The 23,221-nt window shown below is 39.1% G+C and overlaps 1 protein-coding gene across 2 annotated transcripts in view; it reads left to right on the top strand.

Annotated features, from left to right (window-relative positions):
* NMT2 (N-myristoyltransferase 2) overlaps positions 1 to 23,221 on the top strand; it is a 33,069-nt gene that overhangs the window by 945 nt on the left and 8,903 nt on the right. For both annotated transcript variants that reach the window (XM_018075479.2, XM_018075478.2), the window contains exons 2-8: positions 7,436 to 7,571; positions 12,376 to 12,520; positions 17,353 to 17,471; positions 17,568 to 17,659; positions 17,766 to 17,882; positions 18,572 to 18,742; positions 19,869 to 19,977. In XM_018075479.2, coding sequence (XP_017930968.1) covers positions 7,436 to 7,571; positions 12,376 to 12,520; positions 17,353 to 17,471; positions 17,568 to 17,659; positions 17,766 to 17,882; positions 18,572 to 18,742; positions 19,869 to 19,977 — 889 coding nt within the window. The remainder of the gene's footprint in view (positions 1 to 7,435; positions 7,572 to 12,375; positions 12,521 to 17,352; positions 17,472 to 17,567; positions 17,660 to 17,765; positions 17,883 to 18,571; positions 18,743 to 19,868; positions 19,978 to 23,221) is intronic.

Raw genomic sequence — 23,221 nt, 5'->3', positions numbered from 1 at the left:
TGTAGTTCCATCTCCGCTAATCTTGCGTCTTAAATCTTCCCACGCTGTGGATCAGGCGGTGTCTCCAGTTGCCTGGGGAGCTGACAGAGAGGCATCCGGCATAGATGCGGCCCCTGGCACCCGGCAGCTGTTGGGCTGCCTGCAGTGTCGTCTGTCCGGGCGCAGGGTGCCAAAGGTCTGGCTTGCTTTGCGGGCTTTCGGGGCTGGGAAGTGGAAGGAACGTGTTTTAAGGGTCGAATTCTTTTAAATTTACTTCTTTTGCTTTTTTGAGAGGTTAAGAAAACGTGATTGCAGAGAAAGTGCTTTGTTGTCGCAACTAGGAGTGGCTGGAGTAACCCAAAATAGAACTAGGTTAATCTATACACTGCTACACAAATATCTTCCTCGTGAATTTCTGATTGATCTGGTCGAGAGCCTTCCTGTAGGTGCTTGATGTTTGAGGATGTACTCTGTTGTCTTCTGTCCCTAGGATTTGCTTGGCAAACATGCAGCACTGCATCTTAAATGTGACAAGGGAAATCTAAGAGACTTAGGGGAACGGACTTGTCAAAAAGGCAGAAAAGTGGAAAACTTTGATGCTTGCAGTTCTGTCATTGAATTAATGGCATGCACACTGAAATAGTTGTGTCAGAAATAATTACAGTAGTATGAATCTGGGATATTAAAAAGGGAAAAAATAGTGTTTAATTATGTTAGAGCTTTTGTTACACTTTTTTGAGTAAATATATCACCATTGATGATTCATGAATATGTAGAAGTTAAGAGCAGAGAGTTATTATTTATTGCTCTTCATAGGAGCCAACCTGATGTCCTTGGTGATATTGTTTGATAGCCAGATGATGCCTGTCTGGAATTCATTCGGACCATATTCCTACTTCAGTTTTTGTCCTGTTTGTTTGTGTGCATGCCCGGGCTGTAGCTGCCCTCTGCAGTGCTACTGTGTGCTCGGGCTGCTGTGACAGTGAGCGCAGTGTGTGAGAAGCAGCCAGGGAACAAAGAATTGCACTTCAGTGTGTTCCCGATTGCAGCTTGTGCTCTGCTCCAACTTGGGTTTCTCTGAGCTCTGAGGGATGGCAGCTGTGGGCTGTGTGCCCTTCTCCCTGAAACTTGTTTGTGTTGTATATCCTAAATGTATTTTAGTGAATATTTCAGAAAAAACTGTGTTATTCCTCTTAAATAAGAAGGTGAATACTTACAAGTAATATGAAGTTTAGTTAAATTAATGGTAGATCATTCCAGTAGGAAAAGCCTCTTAAGTATTAGTATCTGCTGCATGAAGTTAATATCGACTTTCGAATTACTTTATTTTCTTGTAATCACCGAAAACCTTGTTTGCTACTCTTTGTCTAGAGGCTGAAATATTCAAACAAATTTCAGCAAATGAAAGTAAAAATCTTACAGTACAGCAAACCCAAAGATCTCCTCTTGATATGGGAGAATAACCAATGGTAATAGGAGCCTAATTATTCCCTGTTTTCTCCCTATTATCATATGGTAATTTTTGAGGTCACTTTAAAGTTTGCTTTGAGCTTTTAGATTAAGTTTTCTATACCTCAGCATTTTATGAGCAGTCCTAGTACTTGAGACTACCTATGACTGTGTCAACTGACTTGCTAAATTCTGAGTGCTCTCCATTGCTGCTGATCAGTATTTAATCTCATGCTATTTTAACCCTCATTTTTTAGAAAAAGGTAGAATATGTGTTGTGTGTCAGTCTCTAGTAGGATTGCATTATAAATTAAGTCACTTTCAGGATGTTTCTTGACATCTGAAAGTAGATCCTTAGAATACTCACCACAGGAAAACATAGTTTGTGTATATATATATATATATATATATATATATGAGACTTTTTTTTTTTAAATTTGCAGGTTTCTTATGTGCTTGAACACTGAATGAGTGCAGCAGAAAATACCACTTTATAGCTCTCAACTGTGCAAATGTCTTTGTCCTCTGATTCTGCTCCTGTTTTTTAGATGCAGGATTATGTATGTTGTGTGACTCATTGCTGTTTTCCTATTCTGTGTCTGCAGCTTGCTCCTGCTTGATGCATTATGCTGTATTTGTTCTGTTTTATAATAAAGTGTTGTTTACAAAATATCTTTGTTAGTGTGTATGTAGAAAAAATGTATTTGTTGCACCTGAATCCACCCTGCTGAGCTCAGTCTTGTAAGGTCTTTCAGTTCATTCTAAATAGCTTATGCTCAATGCCAGAAAGGCCTTGGGCACAGAACATTTAGTAAACAGATGAGGAAAAGGTATGACCTTTAAAAAACTCCCCCAACCCTCACAAATTATTTAGTTTGAATGTTTTAGCAGTATACCCCTATGATTATTGTTAAAAAGATGCCAACTTCATAACCAGCGCTACTTTTAGATTTAAAAAAGGAACAAATATTTTTAAGGTACTGGAAGCAGTGCTTAGTTTTAACAGGCAAGATTTACATCTTGGAGTAGAGCCTTACAGACTTGGAGCAGGAGGCAGAGGAAACATGCAGGATCTTTAAGGAATATCTCTTGGGTTAGGTTTTAAGGTATTGGTACTGGATTCTCATGCTTGCCTTTTTAAGTATTGAAATATATGCAAATGAAATCTTCATCCACAGAGATTAGTAGTAATAGCAGTAGTAATAGCAGTTTATTAGTAAGTGGAATTTGAAGGACATAAGCCCTTCTGGTCAGGACCTTTCTATTCTCTTGAAGTGGTAGTAGTCTTACATAGCAAGGGGAAAGTCCTTTGCACCTAAACCTCCATTTTCTTTATGAACCAGGGACAGCTCTAGTATAAATAATACTGCTTTGAAATTTTTTGGAGTCTTACCCATATACATGAGATCTGATTTTTATGATCAAAAAGATCTATGTATCATCTTCAGAAATGTAACTTTGCAACCTCACTTACAGAGAAGTACTGTGAAGGCAAGAACCTTTGCAGTTTAAAAATAAACATCGAAGTACATGTTTGGTTTTAAATCTGAGAAATTGCTAACTTAAAATTACCATTCCAAGTAACTTAAAACAGATGTTGATATTACAAAAAGCTGTTTCTGCTAAAGCAAAATTTAGTGTTCAAAAAGGCGATTAAAATAACATTGGCAGTTATTCAGTGGAATAGATAATCTCAAATCAAAACCAAGGGAGCCAAATAAGTCTGACTGCCTAAGCAGAGTAATTGTCACACCCCTCCTGATTCTTCCATCTCACCTTTTCATTGGTTTGCTCTGAGCTTCATGAAGTATCTCTGCCTTTGCCACACTTCTCCTCAAATGCAGCAAGTATCCCCATTTTTCTGTTTTAAAAAACCAAAACCGAAACACCACCACATGCAGGGAGAAGCAAAAGTCTTTTCTTTTTCACGTCTATGCAAAACACCAGATGTGTGTACATAAGTGGAAAGGTGTGTGGGTGTGATCATGGGCTTGCATTTGTAACTTGCAGACAAAATCATAAAACTGTAGGTCTCAGAGTCCTATCCACAACCTGTTTCTGGAGCAAGTTAAAGTCTTTTGGGTGCAGAATGAGGTCTTCTGACCCTTCTTTTGCCTCAGCTCAGTTTTGATTTGCATATCACTTTCATGCTGGCGTCAGTTTTTTCTTGTCCATCAGGCTGACAAAATTGTCATTGTGGGTGCAGTTAAAAATAGATCATCTTTGTGCTTAGGTACACCAGGACCTCAGTGTGTAGCCTCACCCTCCTGTCAGTAAAGTTTTCCTGATATATGCTTGTCTCTGACACAGTCAAAAGTCTTCCCCAACTCTAATGTTGAATGATTTTCTCGGTATAACAGCCTGTGGTGTATGTGATGGGCTGGTCCTGAGCTCCAAGTTGTGTCACTTTAACAGTTGCAGGTTAGTTTGGAAAAAGAGATTTCATGCTTAAAAGTCAGTTTTCTAGAAATGGGAAACTTTTTTCTCCCCAAACTTCTAAGAGTAAGATACACTTCATAGTGTCATCATACAGGTTTATCTGACCAGACAAAGGAGAACTCAGATCTTAGTCAGCGCACAAGAACGTTTAAGTCAGAGAAGAGCTTTTAATAGGAAGTTTTGATTTGAATCTTGTTACCTTTGCATATCCTTTGTGCTGTCGTATCCAGCGTAATTTGTACAGGCTAAGCAATGTAAGTTTCTTCCTTCCCAGTCATTCTCACTCCCAGTTTTAGAGCTTCTCAGATCTATTCAAAGCAGATCATGAGAAGGACAAAACGTTCTGAGGTGTTTTGTTTTGCTTCTGCCCTAATTTGCTTGGTATCTATGCAACTTGTGCTGGACAAACCTCTTTACTGCTTAGAAGTTTCTGCATGCTGCCTGCCACCAAATCTCTGGGTTGCAGGTGTGCCTAAGTAGTAGGATGAGTAGAACTCTGTTTAAGTCCTCTTTTTATATTTTGTGTACTGTAACAGTAAAACAGGACTGACCCAAGCAGGAGACTGCATAAGTAACTGCTCTGAACAGTCCCTGGATAACCTGTCAGACTAAGATACCAGTATTTATTTTGCTAGAAACAGTGTGAAAGCATGAAACCTGAAGGTCATAAACCAAAGACTGGGATTTTAGAAGATTTGAAGAAACAAAAAAAAAGTGTAGTTTTGAATGTCATATATATTTTACATCAATTTAGTACTGTCTTCCCTTTTCCCCAGCTAAAGAACGTGCATTTCTATATGAAAAAGACCTTGAATTGGTCAAAGAACAAACTAAAATTATCCTGGTAAAAGTACAGTTTGACTGGGGACAATATTAGTAAAACTTGGCAAAACTGATTTTTCTTCATAGCTGCCAACCTTTTTTTTCTAGTACAATTGTTCATTATTTCACCAAACTAAATAAAACATTGACCCTCAGGTAATCCTAGTGAGCAAAATTCCCCTGTGATATAAGTGGCCCAACTCCTCCTGAAAGACAAGAGAAGTGAGCTGCACTGGTGCAACTCAGGGAGCAGCGCCTGCTGAGAGCGTCTGTTCAACAGTGTTTGCTGAAACTCCTGGTGTTCAACACAAAAGCCCTCGGGAGTCAGCTCAAGGACACAGTAGCATCATTTGTTTCCTATATGTGAGATTTTAGAGGGAAGGATGAAAGTTTGTGGATGGTTCCAGAAAGTAGAAAAATACATCATTAAATGAATCTTAGCAAGGGTAAAATCACTTTCCCTCATATTTTTATCTCAGTTTTACCACATAGAGGTGGTGAAGTCCTAGGTCTTATACCTCTGTGGGTTTTTAACTGTTTTGTATTTATAAGCTCTTGCTAGGCTTCTGGGTCTGTTCTTGTTTAAATTCTGAAGAAAATGTCAGCTTGGTATGCAGGCATTTAGATAGATTTAAATTTTATTGTTTTAAACTGAAAGCCAGCAGCGTGCCCAGGTGGCCAAGAAAATCAGTGGCATCCTGGCTTGTATCAGACATAGTGTGGCCAGTAGGACTAGGACAGTGGTCGTCCCTCTGTACTGGGTTCAGTTTTGAGCCCTTCACTGGGCTCAAAACTGGTTCTGGAACATGTGTAGAGAAGGACAGTGAAGCTGGTGAAGGGTCTGGAGCACAAGTCCTGTGAGGATCAGCTGAGGGAGCAGGAGTTGTTCAGCCTGGAGAAGTGGAGGTTTGGGGCATCTTATCACTCCCTACAACTACCTGAAAGGAAGTTGTAGACAGGTGGGGGTCAGTCTCTTCTCAGATGACAAGAGAAAACGGCCAAAGTTGCACCGGGGGAGGTTTAGATTGGATAGTAGGAAAAACTTTTTCACAGAAGCGATTGTTGAGCACTGGAACAGGCTCCTCAGGGAGTCACCATCCCTGGGAGTATTTAAAAGATACATAGATGTGGCACTGAGGAACATGGTTTAGGGTGGGTAATGGTGGGTTAATGTTGGGCTTAATGATCTTAAAGGACTTTTCCAACCTAAGCAATTCTGTGTTCCTCTGAAATTGTTAACAAATCATGTAGGTGATATGGCAGTATCTTCATTCTGCAACAAAAGATTTTCTCCCTGTGTCACTTATGCAAGTCCATCTTTTTTTTTTTTTTCTGAAGCCTTCCAGTAAATACTACAAACTCTTTTATCCTGTGTGTTTGGTCTGCTGTACTGTTTTCTGTTGAGTAACTCCTTGGTCCTGCCCCAGAGGCTGCTGTATTTACAACTCTCTCTTTCCAGGAGCATAACTTAACCCAGTGTAACTTTGAATGTTAAGGACTTCTTGGGATTGATCTTTCGCTAGAGTCTGTTCTAAAGTACAGTAATGATCACGCAAAAACGAGTCTTTGTGTAGTTGTATTGTTTAATTAATTGTAGGCTTTTGACCTCTCTACTGGAGGGAGGGTGTTTTCTTACCAGTTTCAGCTCTGACAAAGTAGAGATGCTACAACTGGGCATCATAATCTTGAAAGTGAGCATGTTCCATGGCCCTTGCAAATGTGTGGATCTTAATGTCTTTAGTTATTCTTTTATTTCTGTTTGTTTGTCAGCATGATATCTGGGGGTTTCCCTCTCCAGGATTAAAATGAACAGTTATTTTTTTCTTTTTCAGTGAAAAACACCCAACCCCCTCAAACTTCAATATCTCTCTTGAGTTCCAGTATGTACATGTGGTTTTGCTGAGAGATTAACCTCTTGAAGGGGATTTGGTGTTAACTGACTCATTGCCTCCTTATTTTCGTTCTGTCTGATAGTTGCCAACACATCCCACACTTTGCAAATCTAATCTTGATTCTATATCTTCATTATTTGTCAAATTAGAATCTTAAAGAAAAAAGAACTTATATTATTAATAGGCAAAGTATGTCAGAATCTACAAGTGCAATGTTTACTTTGTTGCTGGGTTTTTTTTAATTAAAGTTTACTGCACTGTGTTTATTGTTTGAAATCACAAATGTTTGGTTAGTTTTGTGTTGTTTCTTACTGAGATTTCAGCAAGACTTTCATCGCTACTTATGTTAGGAACAAAACTCCCTGAAAACAGAATGTTTTCATCTCATCTGGATTCATGTCAAATTTAGATGTGCCTGATGGTTGAGTATGAAAGGGGAAAAGTATTGGGCCACTAATAGTTACTGAATTTCCAAGCAAGTTACTTTCCTCAGTTCCCACACTTTCCTGTGTTCCTCCAAACTCTGTTGACTTCAGTCATTTCATGTTTGTGTTGGGTAATAGCCTGGAGAAGAGCACTGGCAGATATATAGTGTCACAGTTTGACATTAGTACGTCAAAATGCCTGGTTGTGCTGGTGTCTGAGTATAAAACAAACTAGACAGCACTTGCAGGAAGTTTTTAATCACTGCTTTCAGTTCCCCCCTTCCTTCCTTTCTCCTGCCTTTTCTTCACATTGGAACTGCTGTTAGATTTTTCATATTAAAATGCTGGGTTTTCCATATTTAACTATTTTAAAATTTAGGCTCAGTGGTACTGATTTTTCTGACTGCGCATTCTCTGAATCTCTGGCAGAAGTCCTGGAGGGGATTTGGGAGCGAAGAAGAAGAAAAAGAAGCAGAAGAGAAAAAAGGAGAAACCAAATTCTGGAGGCACCAAATCAGATTCCGCATCTGACTCCCAGGAGATTAAAATTCAACAGCCTTCAAAAGTGAGAGCCTGGTTCTGTTTTAATTTGTGCTTGCTTCCTAATTTAATTTTAATTCGCGCATTACTTGTTCTAAAAGCAAGGTGATAGTTCTGCCTTAACACGTCAGAATTGAGCAAATGGTTCCTGTCCTGAGCAGAAACAGAAGCTGGACAAGACCCAGTGTTTGCAGACTGTATGAAGTGAGCTGGAGAGCTGTTGTCACCACCATGGTGGTGAGCTGTGAGAAAGGCAGAGGAGGAGATGTTTTGTCTTTCTTTTCCAGCAGTTAGAACTCAGGCTAGTGACAGCCTCGTTGCATGCAGTCTTAATCTGCAGTAGTAGTGCTTTTAAATTTCGTGTTTGATGAATAGCCTTTACTTTAGCCACCATGGCTATACTTTAGACCTGGCTTAGTGAAATTTCGGTAACTTGTACGGCACAGTGCTGTCTCAGCAGCAGCAGCAGCAGCAGGAGGAAGGTGGACCTGCTGTGCCAGCCAGAGTCTTATTTGGACAAGTAAGCAGCATGTCAGTATATATAAAATGTGGTAATCTCAAACATGCAGATACAGGCTGAAGAAACGTTTTGCCATCTGAAAGGCCTCTGCTATAAATAAGAATGCAAAATTATCTGAGAGGATGCACAGTCCTTGTGGACTTTGTGGTAAAATATCATTGTCTATGTGCTTTTGTCTACCGTGTTCTGAATGAGCAGTGAATGACATGATTTGGTGTCTTTTTAGCATGCAGCTTTTATCTCAAGAGAAATCTGAGTTTGAGAACTGAAGTTTGTAAGACTAAAAAAGTTTATGGAGCACTGAGCATGTTGAAATAGTTCTATTTGCTTTATCAAGTTAATGTGTAGAGTGTTACACCATCGTACCAGTAGCAATCTTCATCCTGTAAGATTTGTCTGTGACATTGGGGCTACCAGCTAATTTTAGGGGGAAAAAGTTGTGTGGCTCATTAACATACTGGAAGATTCTTGTGTTGTCTCTAGATCTTCTCTGTGTCCCCCTGATTACTCTGAATAGACACATTTGGCACAGGGGACACTTTAAATATGTATAGATCTGATTTTGCTGCATGTTTTGGACAACTATCCTGCTTTAGATTTTTTTGAAAGAATTGTAGACTGCTGATCTGGCTCAGTGTAGAAAAGTATTTTTTTTTTCTCTGCTACTTAAGTAATATTTAGATTTTGTATTCCTTCTGCTATGTGAAATATAGGGAAAAAAGGCTTGTAGCATTTGCTTGCTCTTGGTTGAAAAGAGCTTTAGAAAATATTTCAGAGAAAAGTGACATTGTACACCTACCTCTAAGAGAATATATACAGGATCATCATGTAATACTCAGTGGGGCTCCTGAACTCATTGAAAATGATTTTGAAAAAAGATTTTGAGGTCATGTGAGTTTGTAAACGGGTGTATCTATTTGGACATTAGGAAAACAGAACAGTGAGTCTCCTTGGCTTCTCCCTTTCTTATGTGTGATATTAGACATTTTGAGCACTGATGTGAGTGTAACCACAGCAATAAATGCTTGTTGTTAGCACTGTATGTTTACAGTGAGGACACTTCACTGCCCATCTCAAAAGATTTTGATCACTCTCTATTTATTACAAGTACCAGTGATGTGGATTCTCCACACTGACACGAAGGAAGCTTGCCATATCTGCGATGTTATCAGTCATTATTTTAGTCACCAGTGGCCTAAACAACATAGTCCTGAAATAACAGGTTGGAAGGGACATATGGAGGTCTTTCAACTGACCTCCTGCTTAGAGCAGATCCAGCTAGATGAGGTTGTTCAGGCCTAGATCAGTCAGTTTAGTCTCCAAGGAGACTCAACAACCTTTTTTGGAAACCTGTTCCAGTGTTTGACTACACTTTTGGTTGAAAAAAATAGTAATTCCTTGTATCTAAATGGATTTTGCATTTTTGCAACTTGTCTCCATTGTTTCTTGTCCTATCATTATGCTCCTCTGAAAAGATTTGGCTCAGCTTTCTTTACATCCTTCCATTAGGCAGTAATAAGATTTCTCTTACTTCCTCAATCTTCTCTTCTTAAGGTTGAACAAACCAAGGTCTCTTGTCTTCTTGTGTGTCATGTGCTTCAGCCCCCCATTAATCTTGGTGGCCCTCAAATGAACACTCTACACTCTGTCAATGTTTTCCTTGTAATGGGGAACATTTTCTTTTAATGGAAACTGTAAGATGAGACCTAAGGGGTGCCAATAAAGAGGAAACCTTGCTGCCCAGTCTTTCAGGTACGACTCACTATTCAGCTGTCCTTTCCTGGCCAGCAGATTGCTGGCTCATGTTCAGCCCTTTGCCCACCAGGACCTCCAGGTTCTTTTCTGCAAAGCTGCTACCTAGCCAGTCCTCTGCCATTCCATGAGCTTTTTCTATCCCAGATGGAGGACTTTGCATTTGCCTTTGTCAAAATTAATTAAGTTTCTGTTTCCAGCCTGTCAGAGTAACTTTGAATAGCAGCTCTGTGGTCCAGTGTATCAACATTCTTGCCAAGCAGGTATCATCTGTGTACTTGCAGAGAAAGCGCTCTTTGTCATGTCATTAAATAGTATTGACCTCTACATCCTCAAAATCCTTCCCCTTGCCTTCTTGAAAATGGGTGTTTCCTTTTTTCCATTTGTAGGAAACCTCCACCACTTGCTATAACCTTTAGCTCTTGACACATGTTAGTTGCACTAACATCAGACAGCTCCCTCAGCACCCTCACCTGCATCTGGCCTGTTTTGGGGGACCTGGCATGATTTGTTTGCTAAATGGTCCCTAACTTTCTCTCCTGCTGTGGTTAATGGAAGTCTCACAGACTCTGCTACAGGGCTGGGGGACATCAAAGGCCTGAGGTCACATCTTGCCACCAAAAGTGAGGCAAAAACGTCATTGTGTACTTCAGCCGTGTTGCACAACAGTGCCGTTTTGTGCTATGAGGAGATATTTGTCCTAAACTGAAATTACACAAAATAACTCTTTTTTTTGCTAATTCATGTCAAGTTCTGTGTAGGTTTTTCTTGCTTTCCATTAAAGGAAAACAAAAAGGGTTGAAAGTAAACTTCTTAGCCAGGCTGATCCCTGAACGTTTTAAACAAAAAGGGGATTCCTCCTGATGTCCCTAACAGTGTTGTATTTAGTACCAGAACATGAACTTCTTACTTTACTATTATGCTGGTGCAATCTTTCTTAGAACCTAATATTTTAATTTTTTTTCAATTTCCTGTTTTCTTAATGTAGAAAAAAGAAATCAATTACAGTGTGTCAACATTTATGTGTGACTTCATAAGGTATTAATAAGATTTCAGAATTTATCTAGTGGCATTAGAAGTATTTGTGTCAGGTCAGTGTATAACAGACAAATTGATTTTTAATTGGGAAAAGTAACTTATGTCTCTGTAGTCTGGATATAGAAATACAGTAGGCTTTTCATGCTGCAGCAGTGTTGCTCTAAACTATGTTAGTATGTTAATTCACAAATACTCAGGTGACAGGTGTTTAAAGCATGCTTACAGGTAAAATTTTGCAATACTTAAACATTATGCATTTTCTTTCATTACTTTAAGTAAATTAAGATTTTATTATAAATAGTAAATGATGGACTGCTTGAGCTCCAGGCACAGACTGCTTTTGTGACAAAGGATACTAGAGGCAGATGTCCACCCAAACGAAGCTTTACTGTCATTATTACATTTAATTTATGGTGGTTTTTCAACACATGAATACTAGAAAGAAATATGGAAATAGCAATCCATTGCTATTCAGTAAAAAAAAAATCTGGCTTGAAATCTCTATGCAGAATTGCTTAGAATTTCCCAATGGACTTGAGACTATTCCTTCAAATGCATTATTGCACTGCAGTGTTGGGAAACTGAGCCCAAGCATTCTGTTAGTATACCTCAGAATAGGACTTACCACTTGGCAGATAACAAAACACAACGAGTAAATAGCTTTTAAAAGAGGGGAGAAAATCCCTGTAGATTTAAATGTCTGTTACCATTATTCTTCTGCACTTTCTTATGCAGGTAAAATTCTCATTCCAGTTGCAGTTAGTCAGAGTGATCAAAAGTGAGGGTTTAACAGCTTAGTTTACAAACACTTAGTCTTAGGTTTATGCTTTTCAGATAACTTTTCTATAAAGATTTTTCAACTTCTAAGTGGAAAGTTGGTTTATTTTATGTTTGTCAGTTAAAATGAGAGTGATTGGGAGTGTTGGCACACTTGACATTAGTGGCAAGATGGTTAACTCCTACACATATGATGTGGAAAGTTATCTAATAATTGCAAGGTAATAAAGGCAGATGCGATATAACTAAGGTTAAAACGTGGCACTCCAGTGTACTTGGGTACTACTGAGCCATAGTGAATTTAAATATTATTTTATATTGTATGTGTAAACTACAACTTCAAACGGCTCCATGTGTTCCAACGGTATCTTTAGATTTTTGTATATCTAAGCTGACCTGCTGCTTTTTGTTTTATTGTATTTTACTAGAGGGAACAGGGACTATAAGAAGCTCTTACTATTGTGATACTGTGTCCTGTCTTGATGCTGCAGTATTTGTGTTAAAAATGCTGAAGTTTCATGGTTAAATGCAAGTGCTACTCAAGACTGTTAACTATTTTGTGAAGTTGCTTGCTATTGCCCACCTTTTTTCCACCCTCCTGTCTCCAAGGATTATACCCAAACTAAGCATGATGAGAATACATGAAAGAATACATAAAAGTAAAAAAAATTAACAAGTTTTTACAGTTATTCAAAGTAAACATGCTCAGTAATCTTCCTCTTCTGTTTGTCTATGTGTGCAGAATCCAGCCATTCCAATGCAGAAACTTCAAGACATCCAGAGGGCAATGGAGCTGCTCTCTGCATGCCAAGGCCCAGCAAAGAATATTGATGAGGCTACCAAACGTAAATACCAGTTTTGGGATACACAACCTGTACCTAAACTTAGTAAGTTTAACGGGATCTGGGCAAAAGATCTGTCTTATGACCACTGAGGGAATGTGTGTGCCAGCTCTGTGGCGTGTTCTCTAAAATGGGTATTAAGTTGGACTGTGTGTGGTAGAGATCCTTAGTCTTTTGTATAGTTTATGTGGAATTCTTGATGTTTTCTAGGAAAGTGCTTGCCTCTCCTCCAGATAATTTACAACAAGATACAGTGTTAATAAATCTCATTCTGATGTTCTCTATAAAAATTGGAAATGCTATTGATATAGCATTTCTTTGTGTATTTTAGGTCTGAACTCTTGAACAATAGAACCTAGAGGTCTTTTCCACTTAAAGGGAAGTAAGAACTCTTTAAGTGGTGACTAAGTGTAAATTTAGATTTTTTTTTAATTTGTTTGTTAAATTCTTTTCAACAGACAGATTTGCTGTCAGAGAAATAATGACTCTCCTGCTGTAGGTTACACTGGTTTCATACAGCTTTAAGTGGATAATGGCACTTTTCTCGTGTGCAAACTCTTTCACTGCTGTGTGTTCATGTTCTCCACAATGTACCCTGCCTCAAGGACGTGCTTTCTCAGAGTCTGTTCTCTGTTCTTGATACCAGGTGAAATGGTGAGGTGACCTCTCCTTGCCTTTACATTTCTAATGAATTTGGAAAGTTACTTTTTATACTGATCTGATCCCTGATAACACAGTTGGTATATCTTAGTCTTTGTTGAAAAAAGATAGTTGCTCTAGTTGCTGGCTGTCTTGTTTTTTCTGCATTGCTTTCTGACTCTTCTTTTTCTGCTTTCGTTATCTTCAAGTTAAGCACTTGTAGCTTTTCAGTGCCCACAAAACATGGGGGCCTCAGAAGTAAAACATTCTCAGCACAGTAGCTGTCATTGTTTGTCCTTCAGGTTTCTCTCCATTGCATTGGAGACTGGTATAGAATAAGCAGAAGTAGGGTAGAGTGTAAAGCATGGTAGGATGCTGCTCTCTCTCTCCACAGGACAGAATTTCACATTAATCCATGTCTACAGCTTAATCCACAGTGATCTCATTTCTTCACAACTTTGATGTGTAGAGAAGTCCAGAGCAGAATCCCTACATACTGTATTTTCCCCTGGATTGAACTGACCTGCCATGGCTTTTTTCCATACAAACTATCCAGATACCTTTGTAAACTGATGGTAGTAATTGTGACCAGCAATCCTACAAAGTAGAGAAGACCTTAGCTGAAATAAGTTGATGTGTAAATCAAAAAATACTCTGGCCATAATGAAGCTTTTTCAGGCTAGTTCAGGTGTCTGCACAGTACTTCCAAGAGTTCAGTTCAGGTTAATCAATATGTCTTACAGCACTTGCATAGAGACGAGAGTCTGCCAATTGTCAGCCTAAAAACATCAATACATTGGCTTAGAAAATTATTTATTAGTGTTGTTCAGGAGAAATATGCTTTGTAAAATTTGGTTAGCAAGGTTTTGTCCAACAGTGCCTATGAATTTCTTCTTAATCCCATAGATTATTTTTTTTTAAGCTTTTCCTTTATCTGCTGAATGAACAGATGGGGAATTCATCGTTATTCGATGTGCTCTGTGTGTTTAGGTGGAAAAAATAATCTGTCAATTCAAGAAATAGTTGTAGGGATCTTTGCATTAAATTAACTTCGGAATCCTTCTGTCTTCAAGCTGAGATTGTTAGCAATGGGTCCTTTAGTTAGGCCAAGCCTGCCATGTAGTGGCAGTAACATTGGGGCTGTTGGTACTTTTCAGAGTTTGCTTAAAGGTGCTAATAATGGTGACCTTCCGAGCTGGATGGCAAGCCATAACTATTTGTCAGGAATGTGCATCATTTGGGAAAAATTCGTACTACTAAGTAATATTTGACTCTCAAGAGCCTGATGATTGTTATGATAGGATTGAGTGTTTACGGGTGAGAATCAGGGGGAAGGCCAACAGGGCAGATACCATGATGGGAGTCTGTTATAGAGCTCCTAACCAGGATGAAGAGGCAGATGAAATATTATGTAAGCAGCTGGGAGAAGTCTCACAGTTGCTGACCCTTGTTCTTATGGGTGACTTCAACTTACCAGGTGTCTTCTAGAAATACAATACAGTGGAGAGGAGACAGTCTAGGAGGTTCCTGAAGTGTGTGGAAGATAACTTTTGACACAGTTGGTGAGTGAGCCAACTAGGGAAGGTGCTCTGCTGGACCTGTTGTTCATGAAAAGACAGGACTTTTGGGTGATGTGATGGTTGGAGGCTGTCTTGGGCACAGTGACTGTGAAATCAGAGAGTTTCCGATTCTTGCAGAAGTAAGGAGGGGGTCAGGAGAACTGCCACCTTGGACTGGAGGGCAGACTTTGTCCTGTTTAGGAGCCAGGTTGGCGGAGTCCCTTGGTAGGCAGTCCTGAAGGGTGAAGATGTCCAGGAAAGCTGGATGTGCTTTAGAAGGAAAACTTAAAGATGCAGGAATAGGCTGTCCCCATGTGTCAAAAGATGAGCTGAAGGGGAGGAAGACAGGCCTGGCTGAATAGAGAACTTCAGCTGGAACTGAAGTTGCAAATCAGTAATTTGGGCCACTTAAAGAATCACCATCAAAGATATCAGCAAAAAGCAGGTTTTAATATAAATTTGTGGAAGTGCAATTTAACAGAAAGTTCGATGGCAACATTCACTCTATTACTTACTACATAGATGAAGCATACATAGGAAAATGGAATTAGAAGCAATTTAGAATGATTTACGTGGAGGCTGGGGATGCAGAGGGGTCAGGGTGCCAAGGATATGGGTGCAAAAAGATAAGGGTGCAAAGGAGTGTAGCAGTACTCTAATCATTGACTAATTTAACATTTATGAAGTGATTCAGTAGGATACTACTATTATAACAATGCCTTAATTATAGATTCTACATAACAACATTGATACTATACTCAATTCACACACATTGCATGCAGGCACAGAGATGTAGACGTGTTTAGGTATGCAAAGGTATCTGTTAAAAATTCCCCTGCAGTTCAGTGACATACTCACATCAAGTCCATTTCCATTTGTCAGCAGGAAGGGTTGAGCCTCGAGGAGCGGGGGTGTCAGCTTGAGGTGGTGTTGAGGCCTTGACCTCAGCAACAGTCTTTGGAATATCGCAGACTTGGGGTTTACAAGCTCTGAGAGGCTTCCCACCCAGAGGGAGGTGCTGGTGCAGCCCCCTGTGGTCCAGGACAGCTTAAAGGGCCTCACTTAGGGCCCCTCTTCATGGGGTTGCAAGGTGACTGGCTTTAGTCATCAGTAAGTTTCCATCCTGGCCATAACCCACATTGGTAACTGCTTTTTTGGGGGAAAAAAAAGGTCCAGTAGCAGTGGTACCATTTCACTTTGGCTACAGTTCAGGTAAATAGTGTTCCAAGGCTGTCAGGGGGTAACTGATTATGTGGGGATAAATGATTATCCTTTGTTCCCCACCTTGTTCAGGCAGTGGATGATCCTGATACAGTCGGTGTCGCTCCCACCTTTACTATGCCGGAGCTTCTGTTATGGTCAAGGGATGTTTCACAGCCCAACTTTGGTAGTTTGGTCAAGGCTTATCAGGAACTCCTGAGATTGTAGAGCAGGCCCAAGGAGGGATGGGGCACACGCACCACCAGAGGAATTCAAGAAAGAGAATGATGGTTTATGGCCTTTGGAGGAGGGGCTGACAACTCAGGAGGCCTGTAGGGATGCTGTGAGGTAATGCAGGGAGAAAATCAGAAGGTCCAAAGCCCTTAGAACATAATCTGGCTACTGCCATAAAAGACAGTGCTACAAGAAAGATATTGAGTTGCTGGAGTGTGGCCAGAGAAAGGCAACAAAGCTTTTGAAGGGTCTGGAGCACAAGTCTTAATGAGGAGCAATTGAGGTTGTTTAGCCTGGAGTAAAAGAGGCTTGGGGGGACCTTATTGCTCTCTACAAGTACCTGAAAGAGATTGTAGCAAGGTGGGGGTCAGCCTCTTCTCCCAGATAACAAGCGATAGAACAACAGGAAACGGCCTTGGGTTGTGCCAGGGGAGATTTAGATTGGATGTTAGGAAAAATGTCTTTACTGAAGGGGTTGCAGAGCATTGGAAAATGCTCCCCAGGGAAGTGGTAGAGTCACCAGCCTGGAGGATTTGAAAAGATATGTAGATATGATGGTTTAGTGGCAGGCTTGGCAGTGTAAGGTTAGTGTTTAGATTATGATCTTAAAAGTCTTTTCCAGCCTAAATGATTCTATGGTTTAGCATGTGCTGCTCCATAGAAGAGGAACAGCAGCTGTCAATAGCTGTACACTGAGGGACCGGAGTTGTAAAGTAAGGGAGGAGAAGAAAGCATGCCTTCATGTAGGATTTTAGGAACACTTCTCACGTATCAGCAGTATCTTTTAAATGCCCTGGCTTTGCTGTGCCACTGCTCCTGAGTAATCCCGTTGAGATCAGGTCTGTTCAAGTCGGTGGTAAACAAGATCTGAGCTTGTTAGATGTGAGTACAACATGTCTCTCATAATGAGACTGTGGATCTCGTGGCTTGCTAAATGCTGTGCATGTGCTGATAAGTTGTCCTGTGTTATGAAATAGTGGGTATCAGTTGAGGTAGAGTGGTTCTGTGCATATCTATAAATATTCTGACAAGACAGTCATTGGTCTGAATGTGATCTGTAAGAATGAAAAGTAGTGTAAACTAATAATACTAATTTTTTCACCATTTTTTAAAAGCTTCATGTTCCTATCACATAATTATGAGAAAATACATGATGTGAATTAAATGCAATTTAGAGAACTATCAGGAAAACTAGCAATATAACAGTTTTTTGGGTTTTTTTTTTCCCCCCTCCTCCATCAAAAGATGAAGTTATAACCTCACATGGTGCAATTGAACCAGATAAGGACAATGTCCGCCTAGAGCCATATTCTTTGCCACAAGGTTTTATGTGGGACACATTGGATCTTAGCAATGCCGAAGTTGTAAGTAAAACGATTTTTATATGTATCTAAAATAATTCAAGTTTATTCTCATTGATGCATGGATAAATCTTTGTATTTTTTTGTGTGTGTTTTCAGCTGAAGGAGTTATACACACTGTTAAATGAGAATTACGTAGAAGATGATGATAATATGTTTAGGTTTGATTATTCGCCTGAATTTCTTCTGTGGTGAGTAGCAAGTTCCACATTCTGTTCTGCCTGAAGTGCAAAGAAAGGTGTTTTTATTACATCTTCTTAGGCAGTAATTTGTAATTATTTCTGTCATCAATTCTAGGGCCTTACGTCCTCCAGGCTGGTTACCCCAGTGGCACTGTGGGGTTAGAGTGTCTTCAAACAAAAAACTGGTAGGATTCATAAGTGCCATCCCTGCAAGTATTCGTATATATGACAGGTAAAATGCACCATTAGTTTTGTGTTTGTAAAAGAATAATGCCACAAAACAAATCTTCAACTGCTGTCCATTGCTATAGAAAACTTAAAAAGAGAGAAGGAGGCTCACTGATCATAAAGAGTCAGAAGAATCCTGTGTATGTAGCAACTTTTTTTTTTTTTACTCTTCTCACCACTTCCCCTTCTTCCTCCCTTAAAAAAAAAACAAACTTGTGAGCTCATTGCATGAAGACTATTAATAAATATATAAGGAATTTTCTTACTGATGAATTATACAGATATTGGCATACAATTTTCTGACCACACTGGAAAGTATTTAAAGGATAGTCAATCAGCTAGTCTTCTTGGACAGGTGTTTGTACGCTGACAAACATAAAGCATAATGGTACCACGTAACATGTGCTTGGATGCCCTTCTGCATCCTAAAGTAAGGCAATTGGTTGAGTCTTGATAGAATAGAGCTTTGAAAAAGGACTATAGCAAACACGTTAGACTTAACTTGCATATTGCACAATTTGCCATTACAGTCACAGTATCATAGAGTAGTATTTGTTGCAGATGTACTTTGTCACAGGCCAATTTATTCTTACTTCAAATTCTTCTGTCAAATATGGGAAACTGTAATTATGCAAATGAAAACATGCACTGTGTAACTTTCTTTAATTTTTCCTCTATTTCTTGTCCTTTTAGTGTGAAGAAAATGGTAGAAATCAATTTTCTGTGTGTCCATAAGAAACTGAGATCTAAACGGGTAGCACCTGTACTAATTCGGGAAATAACCAGAAGAGTAAACCTGGAAGGAATTTTTCAAGCTGTTTACACTGCTGGAGTGGTACTTCCCAAACCTGTGGCCACTTGCAGGTAACCTAGGTGATGCTCATAATAACATTGGTTCCTACAGCAGTCATTTTAAAGAAAATTTAATGTAATTGCCTAGAAACAATAAAAGCATAAAATTCAAAGTTATTAAATGTTGTGGCCTTGACTAACCTGAAGGCCTGAATGTTTGTCAGGGTTGGTTTTTTTGATTTCCAACCCCCCCTTGCCTTGGATAAAACAGCTTCTCAGACTAAAATTTAATTTTGGGTTTGTTAGCACACCTTAAATAGACTAATCAATATTTCTGTTGACCTTGTGGTGAAAGCCATGCTAGCATTGACAACGTTGTATACCTGTGTTTTTTCAAGTGGCCTGTTTCCCTGCTGGGACACTTCCCTGTTGACCTGGTTGCTTGCCAGAGATGGCAGAGCATTTCTGGGAATTGTATGATTTGCTTTTTTGAGATACTTTCATCTTTCCTGGAGAAAGGAGGTCTTGATCGGCATTTGATAAAGATGGGACAACTGCCATGTGGGAAGAGTTACAACCAAGTATAATTTTGTTTGCTTGGAGTGGATTATATTTCTACTAGGAAAGGTTCAGTTCCTGCAGTTTTAGTCCAGCTGTCTAGCATTCTGGAGGACAGAGTAGTTTTTGATTTGAAATTGTTTTGTACCTACCAACAGCAAAGATCCTGTAAGTTTCTGTAAGGAAGGATGGGGGGGAAAAAAGCCATGCTGTGTTAGTAACAGAGTAACAGTGATCTGTTGCTCAGTGATCTCCCAGGAAGGGGAGATCTTCAACAAAAGGCTTAGACATGAGCAGAGCGTCCTGTCTGCACAAGAAAATAAATGTTATCCATGTAAGTATGGTGAGTTTTTCAGAGCTATGATAAGTACTAAAATGTTTAACTCTGTGCTCACTCATTCTGTATCAAAAAGCAATTGCTTAAATTCAAAATACTGTGATAGCAGGCCTGTTTAAAAGCTATTGCTTGGATATAGCTTTTCCTTAATTTTTTTGTTGCTTAAGCTTCTTACAGACATCATACAGGCTTGCTTAGAAACAAATTTGGAGGAAAGGAGCAATGCAGTAAAGCAGGGAAATGGATGCAAGTAAAGCTGACACTTAAAATAGTATTTAAACTCATTATTAATTTTATTTCCAGGTATTGGCATCGATCACTAAATCCCAGAAAATTGGTGGAGGTGAAATTTTCACATTTGAGTAGAAACATGACTCTACAAAGAACAATGAAGCTCTACAGACTTCCTGATGTAAGCAGTATGACTTCTAGAGAATCCCCACAGTTACTGTGAAGCCTAAAATAACCTTCCATCTGTCTCTGACAGCACAGGCTTTTCTGTGTAAAGGCTGTGTGTGCAGGACATTAAAATAATAATCTCTGGTTGATGAAAAAGACATTAAGGGCTATACTAAACAGAGGAGGCTATTGCTGGAAATCTTGATCTCTGTATGGAGAAAACATAAATTTTGACCTAAAATCCTTAAACAAAGGAAAAAAACCCAGAAACCTTGACTTCATAAACATGTGGGATTGAGTTGAAGATGCATAAGACTATTTTCAGTATGTTTAATCTGTTAAGAGATTACTGGTACAGAAAATCAGCAGTTCATGTCTTAAAATTCTCAGAGAAGTCCATCAGCAAGTTGGCTGAGTACAGTCATATTCTTGATTCCACTCTAATTCACATCCTTTTCTGTTCAGTCAGAGAATGTTGTTCTTTGCAATGAGCAGGCTCAGCAAAAGCCACCTCAGTATGTTGTGTACTGTTTGTTTGCACGGTCTAGTAAAAAACAAGTGTTCTAGCATAGCTAGGTTAGTTAAAAATATTTTTTCTCATGTTTGCAGCTAATAGTTAAGCTTGCAAAAAGCCTTAGGGTGCAATTTCCATGACAGGGCAAGTCAGTATAAGTACTATGTACTATTAAAAAATCTCACTGCTGTCATTAATAGCCTACAGAAGTCAGTCTGAGCTTTATGGTGAAAATAATTTCTTTGCTTGTAAAAGCCACCTTTCAATTCGAAGGGATTGCAGAGTATACTTTACCCATACCTTATCAGTAGACCTTTTTTTATTAAAACAAACCTATTCTTTTGAGTTAAAAATACATGTTTTCCCTCACTCGTAGTACTTTGTAATAATTTCTCTGATTTTGGAGAATTGTGTCTTGTTAGCTTGATGCTGCAGATTCTCCTACTGCTGAAATATTTGAGTGGTACACTGAGCACTCCTTGGAATAAAGCACGTGCCATGGTTTGATCTGTGCTCCTGCTGCTGTCGGAGAGACTCGTTTCCTGCACTGCCTGCGTGCCAACTGTGCTGCACACGCAGCTTCTCCCTTGCGTGCAGGGCAGCAGTTTTCAGAGCTTAAGAATTAATAACCAAATTAATTAGGTTTTAATCTTGGAAAGCTAAATATAGCTTCCATCCAATCTTGAAGACATTTTTAAAAGTCTGAAAAAGTGCAGTATACAATTTCAAATACAGGTTTTGGTGGCAACTCTAGTAACATTTCTCATGGAAACAATTCAGGAAGCGAATAGTTTAAAGAATAAAGATCGATCTTACAGTACCAAAACTACAGAGAGTCATTAGAAACAGCATTTATACCCTGATCATCTTCCTTTAGCATAAAACCCAGTTTCAACAGAAAAGTGAATTATGGAAAACCAATAATACATCATATCTCATTACTATAGGTAAGGCAAACATATACTTTACACAGAAGTGCAAATAGAAAATGGGTGCTTTCAAAATCAGCTTTTAAAACTAAATGATGTAGGAATCCATATACCTCAGTTATTTATTTTTAGTCTGGATTTGGGAACTTCTCCCATAGAAAATGAAGATTTAATCTTTGTGCTAATATTTTCTCTCTAAGTCTTGTGCTTTGGGTTTATTTGGATGTTGTTTTTTTCCCCGAGAAAGGGTTTAAGTGCTGTTGAGAATCTTTTTTCTGAGTCTCAGGCTGTTATCATAAACAGGACTGTCACACAAATTTGACAATTCAGGCCATGCTATCCTGTCCCTCAGCACCAAACACTGTTTCTTGCATTTTAACCTCTTTTCTTAGTGTCCTTGGAATATCATTGCCACTGGGAGCTCATCTCCCTTTAAGAGAATTAATCATTCCTAATCACTTGAACAGCCTGAATTAAAAAGGTTTTCAGATATAATAAGTACTGTAATTAATAAATACTACCCTCGCTAAAGGCTGTGCACATACCTTTAGATACAAAAAGTAAAAGGTTTTTTTTTTCTAAGTGTTTAATGTCTTGAGAAAGGAGTTTTCTGAAAGAGGTAGATTTTGTCTGTATTTAGAGTAAGGAGAGGAGCATGTTTGTATGTCTTTTCCTGGCTGACTGAGATCCTGACACTGGATAGTCGCATGAATGTGTGGCCAGTGCAGCTTGATATGTGAAGCAGAGAAACAAATTTTAGCCCAGTTCTGTACACTTTCTCTCATTTCTGGGGTTGCAAATGATCATTTACTGGTGGACATTCTGAGCATTGCTGGGAGAAAAAGATGTTCCAGCCCAGCTCTTTTTCCTCCATCCTTTCTGTTAGTCAGGTGTACACTCTTATGGAATAAAGGCATTTTAAAATATAGGTGATGTGCTGTTGTGGAGTCAAACCATAGTCCCAGGCTGCTCAGAAAAGCAGGAAGACTAAACACAGTCCAGAGCTGCAGCAAAATGTGCCTTGATTTCTCATCTGGCTGCTGACTCCCGGAGTGCATCAATAATACCTCCCCCAGAATAATGCCTTTTGGCCAAAGCCTAATCAGCTACACTAATTTCAGGCTTCCAGTAATCAAGTCTCTACCTGGCTGCTCTTGCAATTGACTTTGCTATGATTAATGTGATACGTGCCCAAGTATGTAGCTCAGGCAGATGAAGCAGGATAAATGAGCTCTGAAGAGAACAAGTGTTAGCCTCCCTAAAAGGAAAGAGTCAGGAAAGCAAACAAAAGCTTGCAAGAAATTTTTAATCACCTTCGCTTGTTTAAATTAATTGCATAGTACTAGAAGGCAATTTTTTTCTCTTCTGATGTTTAAAGTAAAAAAACAAAACCTGTTTAAGTACTGTAGGTTTTTCATTTCGGGCAGCTGTAAGTTATGAGAAGCTTTCTTGTTAACAGAATAGCAGTTGTGCCTAACTTGGGTTAGCAAGGGAGTTTGCAAATGCTAAGAATAGGTAGTAGTACACTAAGCAGTCCTTGGGATCTTTTTTGTTAAATAATTTCTAATTAAACTTTATCAGCTGATTTTGATGTATAGTTTGACTGTAAGTTTGAATTGCTTGTGTTCTTGTCTACAGATTAACTTCTGATGCACAAGTTACATTGTTTTGTTTCTGTGTCTGGGCCCTAGGTAGTTTACAAGAAAGTAAGAAATAAACTGACCTAAAAAAAAAAAACACAAACTGCACAAAGTCTAAACTGTTGGCAATGGTATGTCTTTCTCTGGAGAAATGAAGCTCTTTCAATAATGAAA

This window comes from Manacus vitellinus, unplaced genomic scaffold, assembly GCF_001715985.3.
Source record: "Manacus vitellinus isolate BGI_N305 unplaced genomic scaffold, ASM171598v3 scaffold_3_pilon, whole genome shotgun sequence".
Lineage (NCBI taxonomy): Eukaryota > Metazoa > Chordata > Aves > Passeriformes > Pipridae > Manacus > Manacus vitellinus.
The sequence above is the reverse complement of the archived record's forward strand: the minus strand, read 5'-3'. Positions and strand labels throughout refer to the sequence as shown.